General features: G+C 37.9%; 2 protein-coding genes across 4 annotated transcripts; both read right to left on the reverse strand.

Annotated features, from left to right (window-relative positions):
• Nucleotides 1-1,717: 1,717 nt before the first annotated feature.
• Nucleotides 1,718-3,643, reverse strand: LOC116250647 (putative GDP-L-fucose synthase 2). Its single transcript, XM_031624441.2, has 2 exons — nt 3,195-3,643; nt 1,718-2,935 (listed from the first exon to the last, which is right to left on the reverse strand). Exons 1-2 carry the CDS (start codon nt 3,214-3,216, stop codon nt 1,992-1,994), a joined length of 966 nt encoding a protein of 321 aa, XP_031480301.1. The 5' UTR covers nt 3,217-3,643; the 3' UTR covers nt 1,718-1,991.
• A 2,838-nt stretch (nt 3,644-6,481) lies between these two features.
• Nucleotides 6,482-12,671, reverse strand: LOC116250132 (probable methyltransferase PMT9). Of its 3 annotated transcripts, XM_050076850.1 has the most exons (8): nt 12,330-12,671; nt 11,940-12,104; nt 11,520-11,702; nt 10,789-11,383; nt 8,871-8,983; nt 8,536-8,756; nt 7,368-7,378; nt 7,146-7,285 (listed from the first exon to the last, which is right to left on the reverse strand). In XM_050076850.1, the coding sequence occupies exons 1-7, from the start codon at nt 12,567-12,569 to the stop codon at nt 7,375-7,377; spliced, it is 1,521 nt and encodes a 506-aa protein (XP_049932807.1). In that variant the 5' UTR covers nt 12,570-12,671; the 3' UTR covers nt 7,146-7,285; nt 7,368-7,374. The 3 variants fall into 3 exon arrangements, with proteins under 3 accessions (XP_031479426.1, XP_031479427.1, XP_049932807.1); XM_031623566.2 differs by lacking the exon at nt 7,368-7,378 and having other exon boundaries at nt 6,482-7,285; XM_031623567.2 differs by lacking the exon at nt 7,368-7,378 and having other exon boundaries at nt 6,482-7,285; nt 11,940-12,090; nt 12,330-12,494.
• Nucleotides 12,672-13,172: the final 501 nt, after the last annotated feature.

Genomic DNA, 13,172 nt, shown 5'->3' on the forward strand with positions numbered 1-13,172 from the left:
CATGAAAAATACCACATTGACATAAATATCACAGAACTATGAAGAAATCAAATGAACATAAGCACTATTAAACATGACAAATAGAAATAAATTAAAAGTTATAAATGAGACCAGAGAACACTACCAATTGTCAAAAATAAGTGCAAAGAAAGTTCAAAGTAAATACCGATCATTTATCATTCATGAAGTGAAGCCCTTCAGCACAGTCATTGCAAAGTTGTCAACCTAAGGGTTACTTTTTGGTCGTTAGAAGCCTTACAAAAAGCAAAAAATCCCCAAACTGCATCAAATTCAATTTGCAGTCCCTGAAAACTGTCAAAAGATTTAAGGAGATGAAGCAATACAAGCATGACATTTTGTTGAAAAAAAAACAGATTAAAAAACCTAAAAACAGCAACCAATTATGATGATTCTAGAAAAATATAGGATCCTTGAAAAACAAAACGCTGACATTGAAAGAATATGGATCAGATTATCCCTTTATTCAAACACAAATAAAAATCCTTAGAAAAATGAATCCTAGATTATCGATGCAAACTCAGGGCTAGTTATTCAATAGAGTTTTCATTTGAAGGAGGGAAGAAACAAAAAAAAAAATGAAAGGGTGAGAGTTTTTCGGCAGCTCTCTCTAAATTTCAAGCTGTCCCTCAAAATTTTGTGGCACAAACAAGTTTTCGGTGGGAGAGTTGGGCACAATTTTATTGGATGGGCTAGGTCCCATAGGGCACTAATCCAGGTCTAGGGGCGCATAGCATGTCCCAAACCCCGCAGATGAAGATTGGGACCCATACTTGGATCCACCACTGCACGGAGGTGAATTGAAGTACCCGATCACATGGGATTCTTTTAAAATATAACCACCCTCAACGTGTCAACATGTTAGAGTGATCTTGAGAAAGATCATTTGGATGTGTCCTACAATCTGTTCTGTTCACAAGAAAAGCACACCATTCAGCTTCTGACATCCTTCATGTTGCAAATACTACTGATGATAAGGAGGAAGGAAGGGAAGCCCTATGGCCCCTTGTTTCAGGTCCTCATTTAACTGCTCTCCTAAGATTCCCAACTTTGACTGCCAGATGCGAAAGCAGCCGAGTTAATCCTTAAATGGAAAATGCACATCAATATGGTTGAACAATACAGCCGATCGAGTATCATAAGAGACAATGGAAAACAACATTCAAAGCTATTTAATCATTCCAAAGTTAAAAGTCATTCGGAAAAGCAAAGGGCAGTCTAACTCTCCATTCATGACAATCTTTTGAACACATTCTATCATAGTTATATATTATCATTTCCAGGATGAACCATCACTCCCATGTCTCAAGATGTCTTGAATGCAAATGCAGTTTATGTAGATAATAACCAGATAAATGCCCTGACCTACTACTGCAGTTTTTTCAGAGAGCCAAATGATTAAACAAGAGTGAATCATTGAGTAACTAGAACGTAAAGCATTTGTGTAGGAAAATGAACTCAATCATTCTAAAACTATTGAAGCTAAAACTTAGTTGTCTATTAACCTGCTAAAGATGACGCATATTGAGCCATGACCATGTGCAAGTTAGAGTCATCAGAGAAAACCAGATCATTCACAAGAAGGAATACAGTAAAATACAAGCCTTGATGCTACAACACCCACTCTGTTCACCTTTAAGATATATGGGTTCTTAGAAGTTAGAACCACACATTTATAGTTCTTATAACGTTCAGAACAAGAATAACAGTTAAATGATATAGCCTTTCTGTACTGCAAATCATCCTTACTATGGCATAAGAGAGACAATCAGAAGAAAAATCATTACCTCTCTATGCTCATAGAAACAAATGCACTCAAGACTCCTTAACATACATATGATGACAAATAAACATAACGTTTGTTACACAGACAAACAAAGTAACCACCATCCAACAATAACTACTCCTAAATTGGATGCATTATTCAAGCCTTAGATCTCACAACCAGGTTTTAGCCCATATAACAGGAGGCCTTATGCTTGGAGATTTTGCACATACCACTTGTATGTATCAGAGAGGCCATCCTTCAAAGAGATTTTTGGAACCCATCCTAGATCAGCCAATTTTGAACTATCCATGAGTTTTCTTGGGGTCCCATCCGGCTTTGTCGTGTCCCACACAAGTTCTCCTTCAAATCCAACAACCTCCTTCACAAGTTCCGCAAGTTCTTTGATAGACACTTCCTTTCCACTTCCCACATTCATGTGACTCAACCCACTGTACTTCTCCATGAGAAATACCACAGCATCAGCCAAATCATCAACATGAAGGAACTCGCGAAGTGGTGAACCAGTTCCCCAGACAACAACTTCCTTTGCACCATTAACCTTGGCTTCATGGAACCGGCGCATCAAGGCAGGCAAAACATGTGAATTTTCAGGGTGGAAGTTATCATTCGGACCATACAAGTTGGTGGGCATACCAGAGATTGCATCCCAATTGTATTGTAAACGATATGCTTGGCACATCTTTATGCCAGAGATCTTTGCGATTGCATACCATTCATTGGTCGGCTCAAGTGGACCGGTGAGCAAAGCATCTTCTGTAATAGGTTGTGGAGCAAACTTGGGGTAAATACATGAAGACCCCAAGAAAAGAAGTTTCTTCACTCCGTTCTTATAAGCTGCATCAATCACATTGGTCTGTATCTGCAGATTGATGCCTATGAAATCAGCAGGATAAGTATTATTTGCATGGATTCCTCCTACTTTTGCAGCCGACAAGATCACGTACTTGGGCTTCTCCTCGAAGAAAAAATTCTCAACATCCGATTGCCTGGTCAAATCCAACTCCTTGTGTGTCCTAAGCACTAGATTCTGAAATCCCAACTCAAGCAGTTTCCTGACAATGGCCGAGCCCACTAAACCCCGGTGACCCGCAACAAAAACCTTCGCAGATTTATCACCTAAGAATGAAACTGGAACACAAGCAAGCTCATCTCAGATAACACCAATTTCAATTTACATAGTATATGACAACATAAAACATAAGGTGTCTCATTTGGTAGAAATGACGCAAATTTCAAAATTCGAAAATGAATATATCCCTAATCTTTTACAGACAAACCAACAGTGCAGGACTCGCTTCGCAGTTTCATAAAACGGAATTATCTTCTTTGCAATCATATATATTAGAAACGAAAACTTCAACTTGAAATCCCAGAGAGAGAAACTCACTGCCATCGTCAATCCCACCCATCTTGAAAGAGGGTCCGATTGTCTGTGGCCCTCACTCGCTACTAAAGATTCGATCTCGGCAGTAATAGAGGAAGGAAGGCAGAAAGTTTGTTAATCCTTGTACAATAAACCACCACCGATGGATCGTAGGGATTGGAGATCAGATCAAGATCAGACCACCAAGAAGAGAGACGGATAGACAAATGATGGACCCGTTGGTGGAGACAATTAAAGGAGAGGGAGAAGAAGATCAACGGATGAGGAACCGTAGGGAGCACTCACCAACACATATGACTCCCCTGCAATATTATAATCAACCCACTCCCCCTCCCTCTCTCTCTCTCTCTCTCTCTCTCTTCGGGAGCTGCTATTTTGCGTCCGAAGCAGGGCTCCGCAATCACGCCGCCCCTGTAGTCTGTAGATTCTCTTGGGATATGCCTCCCACCATGATCACAGATTTCGTTATCGGAATTTTACAGGCATGCGAACAGCTTACGATAATTTCAACGTACTCAAAAGCACGTACGTATAACAAAAACGAAACTGTAAAAACAAAGGAAAATTTTGCTTTCCAGCATATCTTTTATCATAATTTCATAGGAAAACTACCATTTGTGATTTGTTAACCAGGGCCGAACGTTCCTTTTTCAGTGTTACCATTTATCTTTAGATTGCGTTTATGATTACCTTCTTTTAAGAAGCTATCATGCATCTCAATTCATTTTGTTTTAGTCTCCGTTCTTTCTTTCTTGATTGCCTTCTGGCTGTCAAGGAAGAGTGTCGTTTTTTTAAAATTCAATTATATAAATGATACAAAATATAACGTGTATAAGACTGAAAAAGAATCACGCGAATCGAATGTATAAGTTAAATTTTTCAAATTTGTAGAAAGTAATCCTTTTAACTTTCTCAGTTGAAAAAAAAAACTTAAACAACAAACATTTAGGATAGTTTTGATTCTTATATTTTGTATTATTTAAATGACTAAATTAAAAGGAAAAAAACAGCTTGAAATACTAAGAAATACTCATACAGATATATAAAAAGATATATATAAAGAAAATGGTAGATGCTAGACAAATAAGGAATACTCTCAGCCCTAAATTTTTTTTTAAAACAGTAGTTGAGAGAATAAAAAAGTAATATTAGATGATGAAAATGTCTATCACTATTTTTTTTTTTCAACTGTTGATCTGAAAAAGGTCCAGAACTAAAATTGTTCATTATCTATTTAGCATCTAATGTCTAGCACATACATGTTTATCTCTCTCTTTATATATATATATATATATATATATATATACAAACATTTAGGTGTAAGACCTGTAAGGAATAATCTTCATAATCAAGTTTTCTAAGATGTACTGGAGAAAAAGGAGATAGGCTGTTTTAGTCATCTAACATTAATTAAAAGCTTATTCTCTTTTACTTTCTCTCGACCATCCATCTTAAAAAAATCAATGGCCAAGATGATTACTTTATAAACACATTATCTCAAAATTTTGATTCCCGTTAAAAAAGGTTCCTTCGTTATAATGCTGTCTGCTGCAGGACATCACCCCTTACTGCAATTAGCGGAAAGAAATAACATTGGATTCAAAATTGCCGCTAAATACAGAGAAAAGAGGCAGAACAGAGCAAATGCACTAACTATTTGTGCAAGTTTCCACTGCTTTGAGCTTCACCTGGATCTTGGCATTCATCATGAATAGGTTAATGGCAATTTTTTCTCAATAAAACAAAAACTTTTGGCTTTCCCGAGTCATCATGGTTCTTGAATAATCCATCTTCATGGTAGACCAATTTTATGTTTATGTTTTTTTTTATCATATTTCTTGAAACCACTTTTAGATTGTGTTTGTTTCATTGTGGATCAAAAATCCACTGATCTTAGGATCTTAGATGTATGGATTTAAAATCAGGCCACCTCCCATTCAACTTTAAATCTATGGTTTTTAACTTGTAGCATGGACTTAAAATAGATGCTACTGAGATCCTCAGTTTGGTTTAGTTTGTTTAAACTAAGGATCTCTGAAAAACACACCTTTTTATGCATAGTTGAATCTTGATCAATCTTGATCAAGATAACGCAACCTTAACGTTTTGCTAGATTTTCCAAGAAACGAAAATTTCTAGCTTCGGAGTTAAATCCGCACTGCCTTTGAATCAACTAAGTCAAGTTCTCACCGCCAAGCAAAAGCTTATTATAATGTAGATCCAGTTTTTGTTGGATCTCGTGACCGAAAGAAAGTCTTTGAAGAATCCTGAAGTTCCGGCAACATGGTTTCCAAGAAAAATCTCCCACTCTGACTTTGTTCTATGCAATTAATATGATTAGCCAAATTGCATTCCCTAAAAAGAAAATCGATCGTGCCATTTGGTACTTCAATTTTTAGGTGCGAATCTTCTTGAAAACATGTACATGTATTAAATAATTCTTTTTCATTTTAAAGTAATTTCTTTAAGTAAAATTTTTTCGTTTTCACATATTTAAAATTAGTGTTGTCAAACTCCTTCCAAATATCGGCTTATATTTGTATGTTGAAGATACTTTTGTTTTAAAATATGATTTAAAATTAGTCGATACCAACCAAACCACGCTGTCGCTGTTGAGGTTATGAAAAGGATACAGAAATCAACACTTTACGACACTGACGACAGATATCTTGCTCCTTGTTTAATGAAATTAACTTCTATGTTTAAAAAAAATATTTTAAAAGAGCCAATGCTGATTGATTAAGGTCGACTCAGTTTTATCCTTTCATAAACTGATTTATTTCCGTCTCTAATATTAAACCACATTGATGAAAAAATTAAAAAGAAGCTAAATTCATCGGTGGATGATATTCTGATCTGCTCGGTAAACAAGGAAGGAAGCAGGTCTTCAATATGATAAGATTGACGTTCAAGTGACAGAACTATTATCATCTTCGGTTGTCTTAATATGCAAAGTGATTCTGGACCATCCAAATGATTTGGTGAGGAAGAATAGGATTGCGTTAGAGATGTAACTGTTAGAGATACAATAATACATAGCTCAGTATTTCTTTTTTAGCTAAAGTACTAAATATAAACACCCAATACCTCCTGACAATTGGAAGCTAGTGGCTCACATTTGGTAGGATAATTTTTTCACAATTTTTTAAACGTCTTTTGTGGGGAAAAAAACGCATAACTTTTGTGGCATGAAATGCAAGCAAGTGATCAAGCTATCTCATTCAAAGTCCAAACAAAACATGCAGTTAAAAAGAAAAGTAGCTTCATAGCAGTGCATAACAACAGCAGGATATCCACTATCAACCATAAATATTATTACAGTTTCCAACAAATGCGTTCTTCTGCTTTTGAGATCTCAAGGTGAAAGGTTAAGGGTAAAATTCAGAATAGAGAAAAAAAAAAAAGGGAAAAGGGAAAAGCTAGAACATCTCAGTTCAAGAGCCACACATGGATTTACACGTGCAGAATAAATTAAAAATGCATTTTTTCACTTCCATAAGCATGTGACATGTTAGTACAACGGGCTGAGTAAGGTACTTCTTGGCTCCTCAGGTTAGACAAAACTTCAAAAAGGCAATGTCTGTAATCAGAGCTCTACTTGATCAGTCAGGCAACTCAAAAGGTTCTTAGATATCAAAATAACCTCTAAAATCTGAAAACCCGAGCTATGGTTCACCACGAATCTTGGTGCCAGAAAGTGAAGAACGACGGCAGCCTCATTCTCCACCCCATTCAACAGAAGGAAACAGCAGAATACCATGAGCCACTTTAAAAGCCATGCAACAGTAGATTAATGTGCTTCCAACATTTTCTTTCGAGCAATCAATAACCTCTCTTCTTCTTGGGATATAGCATCTGTACCAGGTTCAACTACTACCGACCAACCATCCCAATGCAAGGCTGTTAGGAACTTCCTTATCTGATCTAGAAGAGATGTTTTGTCCCGTATGATGACAAAACCAGAAGGCCGCAGAATCCTATCCATCTCAATAAGAAGATCCATGATACTGCATCCCCGATTCTCAATGCCGGAGAATACATCCCAAGCATGAAGGAGATCGTAAGTTCGAGGATACGTTGAAAATGATTCACACCTGAATGATAAGATGAAATACATCAGATTTAAAGAATTATGGAAAGTACCTACCAGTTGGCACTTAAACATGCGCATGATACCTTCGTATCAGCTGGCACATAAAGTGGTGAGGTTGATCCAAGTCCATAGAAATAGTCACACATCAAGGAAAACTGGTTATTCAACAATTCAGACATAAACGAACTTTTAAGGCACACCTACTAACTCGTTACAAATGCTAACCCAAATAGGACTTTTTTCAAGTTTCCAAAGAACAGACAATAGTAAACCACCACTACCACAGTAAAAGGTTGTAGGTGGGCAGGTCAAAGTGCAACAGTTTCATAAATTACTATTGAGGCAACGTGTAATGCAAAACAGAGAAAGGAGCCAGGAGTTGCCAATGCAGAAAAGGATATGATACAGGAACACATGCGACTAACGTTAATAACAAGTGATTTGTGGACTTGCCAACTAAACAAAACTTGTTTGGACTTGCCTTGGACCCCTTGAAACATTGCTATGAACAAAACCTAGAAGAGGCAAGCACCGATCTGTGACTTCATAGTTCATCCATAATGGAAGTGTCATACTATGCCACTCAGAGACATGATACTATCTTCATATAAATAAGAATCATGATGAACATTGGAAATTTATTGATCCCAGTGAAAGGGAAAACTTTGAAAACTTTCACTATGATACTATCTACATAGCATTCTCTGAAAGATCAAAACTTGCACTAGAGTCACCAAAACAAATACTTTTAATCAACAAACAATGGGCACCTGAACTGCAAAAATCAAAGAAACGCTATAAAATACTTCTGGACTATGTCATACAATTAACTCAAGGCTCGAGTTTTTTTGGCCCTTATGTCAATTTCAAGGCCAAGCATGTATTCTGAATTCATAAGACAGCTTTCCCATGGTCATAAGCCAGGCACTGGCCCCCAATTCTAGGTCACCAGAGTACATCCAATGGCCTCCAAATTGTAGGGTTTTGCAGTAAACTATAATGTACAAATAATAGTTGTATGCTTTTATGCTCAAGTTCATGTTCTATTTCAACTTCCCAAGAAGAGCACAATAGTGTCGAATTCTCATTTCAACAAGTATACACATCCACATATGCATGTGAGCTATGCAGTATGCAATTTAGGATGCATAAAGCAAACAAACTGCCACAACTCTGCACAGAGGAACTCAAAAAAATCTCACTTCATTGTGAAACCAAGGGAAACCACTGTTGTCAATGACATGTTCTTACCAATCGTGCATGGTTCCAATAAGTCCTCTGTCATAAATGATCTTCAATGTGTCAGACTGGTTCACAGGAACCACGTTCATCACCCAGACATCTTTATCTTTAAGGGCAGCTGCAAAGCCACCAAGTTTTGCATTCATGTCCATGATATTTCTTAAAGTGTTTGTCTCTATTTCATGTTTCATCTCCTGCCAGTACTGAATGACCCTCCGACGCCATACTTCCTACATTTATAGGGTAGTTCTTCTTGACCACTTAGAAATTGAAGAAATAGGAGAAGAACAAAAAGTAGTTCTAATAGGAGGTCTAGCAGAAGAAGAATAGGATAGAAATTTTACCATGTCTTCGAAAAACGCTTCACTACTAATATGTAGCTCTTGTAAACGAGGTGGGGGTGTTGAAAGCCTTTGAGGCCATGGAACCAAGCCACTACCCTTTTCCTGATGCATCTCTTTGTTGCCACAGGAAGCAAACATGTTTGAGAGAGAGAGAAACAAAATAGCATGTACTAAACCCTAGCAAGAAGCGAAAGAATTTTCTAAGCAAATAGTACACCTTTTGAATTAAAAAAGCTTTAATAGAAAATAAACAAAGCAATTTTTCTTCATTGAAGAAACTTCAATGGAACCCCATTGATGGAGACTTAGGTAACATCAACAGCATCTGAATGTGAATACTAGGTTGACCTACACAAGTCCCAGTTGGCCTACTTTGAGATGCTGGTATTGTATTTCAACTGCCTAGACCTACCAAAGGTCAGACTGTACCTGGATATTAAGAGGATAGAGAAATAAACCTTGGTTAAACATGGACCATACTCTGTTTGCATCCTCACAATCAAAGGAAAAGAGGGGTGGTTAATCAGAACCTTGGTTAAACCCATGTGTGGTATGAAGTATGAACGTTCATGTATCATACCTGACTCCATTTCCCAATCAGATTTTCTGGCTTACACCATAACAGTTAATCCTATGTGTTTCACTATTACCAAAACCAGTGCCCATTTAACAATATGCATTGGACAATAACTGGGTCAAACCATGCCTACTTCACAGCTGAGTTATAATGGCATTTTATATATGTGCCACTCGATATCAATATTTGGTGTCCAATAATCTGTCTTCTTCTCAGTTCACCCAAATATGACAAATTCAAACAGTTCTGCCTTGAGTGTATCATGAGAACGTAGCCTGCAATCTTCTCTTATCCTTGACTATAAAACTCATGATCACTAAATGATATTGAATTTGTCAGATACCTCAAAATATTATCCATAATATAGGCTAAAGAATTTACTACCCCAGAAAATCCTTTGGAGCCACGGATTCAGAACACTAGCCAATTCCAAAGGACATACCAAGATCTGGAACATAGCAGAAGGGAATCTATAATCTATAGAAGGATGCCCAATATGGTTTGATGACAAAATGACTATAAATCACTCTGTTATCACCCCATTTTTTTCTTCGACTTACCGAAAGGGAAGCAAGGGCATATGAAAAGGTCCACTGACAATGGTTGCATTTTGATACTTGTTGTTTGTACCTTACATTGAATGGAAGTCTGAGATCAAATCAACTAGTAGATTTGCCCATACTCTTTCAACTTAATTATAGTTGAACATTCAATACTGTGAATTCTAACTCCCAAAGTCCAAGTGTATATTACAAAAGATGAAAGGGAAAAACAGAAGGATCATCTACCTTTGGATGAAAAATTCTCATGTTCATATACCATTGAAAATTATTCAGTTATATGGATTCATTGGAACAAAAAAGCCAAATTAGTAGATCAATATGTGGAAAATTTTTAACAACCATGTATTTGTCATACACTCACAAATTTGTACATAACAATACCTATAGATATGGAGATTGAACAGAAATTTACAGAAAGCAGAAAATATATGAACAATAGAAATACCATGACAAGAACATTAAAGATATCCAGAGGCTTTTGCAATTTCAAAAATATACTATCAGTTTGTTGGCTGTAAACTTTTACTAGCGGACAACAGCATGTATATCTATGTACAAAATTTACTTGTTTGATATCATATTTGTCGCAGTAAGGACTGTATGATGCACTAAGCTAAGTATAATATACGCAATTTAGTTCAGCTATGTCAAGAGGTCTTAAACAAGCTCTTCAGGAGGGAGGGAAAGAGAAGATAAAATCTGAAAAACAATTGTTTAAGCTACAAAAAACCACATTTCATACACTTTTTATTTGTAACCACAATAAGAAGATGCTTACTCTTTGAATATGGTGTAATACAAGCCTTCATTGGCACGTGCCAAGATGCATCTGGATCCACATCTGAGCCACACAGTGGGGGCAAAGTTCCAGGAGCTCGTCTATTGTAACAGCTATTACTTGTCGCCTTAACCCAGATGACAGTTTGATTTCTCTTCGATGCAACCCTCCAGCACATTCTTCTCAAAAGATCACTCATAGAATTCCATATCCTAAGGTTCTCCTCATCTTTTGAATAGGCTTCCGGAGAAGAGTAGGCAAAATAACCTCCTGGCCTCAGTACCCTATCCAATTCCAGCAACAAAACGCCATCTCTCTGAAGCCAATCAATCCTACAACGTGAACAATGGGCCAACTCAAACGATCTGCTAGGATAAGGAAGCCTCATAGTCCCCAAAACACCAACTGTAGCCGGAATTCCCCTTTCCAGGGCGAACTGGATCTGATTCTCATGACCATCGTTAGGTGCAATTGACATTGCTATAATATCAAGAGGAAGAAGGTACGCCCCAAAACTTGCCACACCACAACCGACATCAATGACGTTCCGAATGTGCCCCCCGTTGTTGAGGTTATCATTAGGGAACTTGAGCATCTAATCCAACATAGACCCCATTTAGTGATCAGGTTCTCAGGATCAAATGAACAGCTATTGCAACCAAAAGCACCGAAAATAAACAAATGAACCAACTCCACAATAACAAACAGAAGGTGCATACGTATGAGCAGACCTTAGCCAAATCAGCAATGTATTTATCCGCTCCATGATGAAAATGGGTTCCTCCACCAGGAAAATTTATCTTGTCCCCTCTAACCACCATCCAGTTCTGGTCAGATTTCTCGGAGGCAAGGTGAGTGTGAGGTATGTTCACCTTCCACACTTCGTCTCTGCTTGCAGGCCATTTGATGGGTACCTTTAATTATCAAACAGGAACTCCTTGTAAACTCAACAGCTACCAAGAACCCAAATTTTCACTTGTGCGTCTTTCATGCTTAAAATAGCGATAAAATCATAAAAGAAGGGGGGAGGGAGGAAAAAATCGATAAGATCAAGTGAAAAAATAGGGGGGGAAAAAACACTTACAACGAAGTAATTGTCAAAGGCAAAAAATAAAAGGAACTACAGAACGAATCTTCATATCACTACCGACCTTGTAACCACGGGGAGGAGGGATTAGACAATTATATCGCCGTTCTTCGGGTGGGCAATGCCGCTCATAGTGCTCCATCAAGTTCAAATTGAACTTCCATTTCATCTGATATATCAGATGTCTATCCGAGCATGGGATCAACTCCGACAGCCTAGCATCACAAACCTTCAAAAAGAGAAGAGAAAGCAAACAAGCCCATCGATGTCCAAAAACCCGAAAACTTAAAGAAGAAAGAAAACAAAGAGTCAGAGAGCTCCTCTGTAGATACAAACTTAAAATCAAAGCCAAACAACCCAAAAATCGACCAAATCATGAGCAATTCTTCCCGGAAACTAAGGAAACCAACTTCTTAAGAACCATATAAGAGAATTCTCGAACCAAGTCACATACAGGGATGCTTTTGAGTTCGTATAAACCGTCATCCGCGTCGCCGGCCGACAGAGAGAATTTACCGACGACTATGTCGGTGCGCTCAGCAGCATCGAACTCGGCTCTGCTGAGTGGTCGCGGAGGGAGGAGGGAGCCATAGTAGATGCTGAAGAGCCCCAAGAGGGCGATCAGAGCGATGAAGAAGCGGAAGAAGAGTTTCTTCTTGTAAGACGCACCCCCACCTTCGCTTCTGCCGCTCATCTTCGACGTCTTGGCGGAGTTGCGGAGTGAGAGTGGCGAGAGAGATAGAGAGTGTGTGTGCGTCTGTACGTGCGCCTGAGCGTGTCCGTGGTTCCCGTTAAAACTCGGACTTTCGGGAGAGGAGTCTTCACTCTTCCGTTGATCTTAAAACTGAAAAATTATTATTTTAACCCAACTTTTTTCATAAAATTCCGTCAAAGACTCGAACTTGAGTCATGCTCCATAAAACAAGAGCCCACCTACTTCATTTTTTTAACTCGTTAAATAGTTTAACTATTCACCCATTATATTTCAACACTGATTATGTAGTGAAGACAAGTTGAGTACAATTGAGCTTGACTCATTTATAAATTAATCGAGTTTGAGTCGGTTTGGACAAGTGAGTTTGAGTTGAGCTCGAATCGACTCGACTCATTGTGTTTCCCTATTCATCATGGGTTCAAACCTTTGTGGAACATCAATATACAAATTAAAACACATTAAGAGCCCTACATCAAGCACCATAAAGTAATCTTTGAACTTGTGGAGATGAGAGGAATGAGGGCTTGAGCTTTCCCGCAAACGGTATAAATAGCCTCCCACTCACCTGAAATCAAACAGTGA

The sequence above is a fragment of the Nymphaea colorata genome, chromosome 3, assembly GCF_008831285.2.
Source record: "Nymphaea colorata isolate Beijing-Zhang1983 chromosome 3, ASM883128v2, whole genome shotgun sequence".
In the NCBI taxonomy this organism is placed as follows: Eukaryota; Viridiplantae; Streptophyta; class Magnoliopsida; order Nymphaeales; family Nymphaeaceae; genus Nymphaea; species Nymphaea colorata.

Coding starts and splice junctions, on each gene's coding strand:
- LOC116250647 (XM_031624441.2), bottom strand. CDS start 3,216: ATGGGTGGGATTGACGATGGCA. Junction 2,936..3,194: donor GGGTGGGATTGACGATGGCA/GTGAGTTTCTCT, acceptor CTTGTGTTCCAG/TTTCATTCTTAGGTGATAAA.
- LOC116250132 (XM_031623566.2), bottom strand. CDS start 12,569: ATGAGCGGCAGAAGCGAAGGTGGGGGTGCGTCTTACAAGAAGAAACTC. Junction 11,703..11,939: donor CTCCTCCCCGTGGTTACAAG/GTCGGTAGTGAT, acceptor TGATAATTAAAG/GTACCCATCAAATGGCCTGC. Junction 8,757..8,870: donor AAGCGTTTTTCGAAGACATG/GTAAAATTTCTA, acceptor CTATAAATGTAG/GAAGTATGGCGTCGGAGGGT.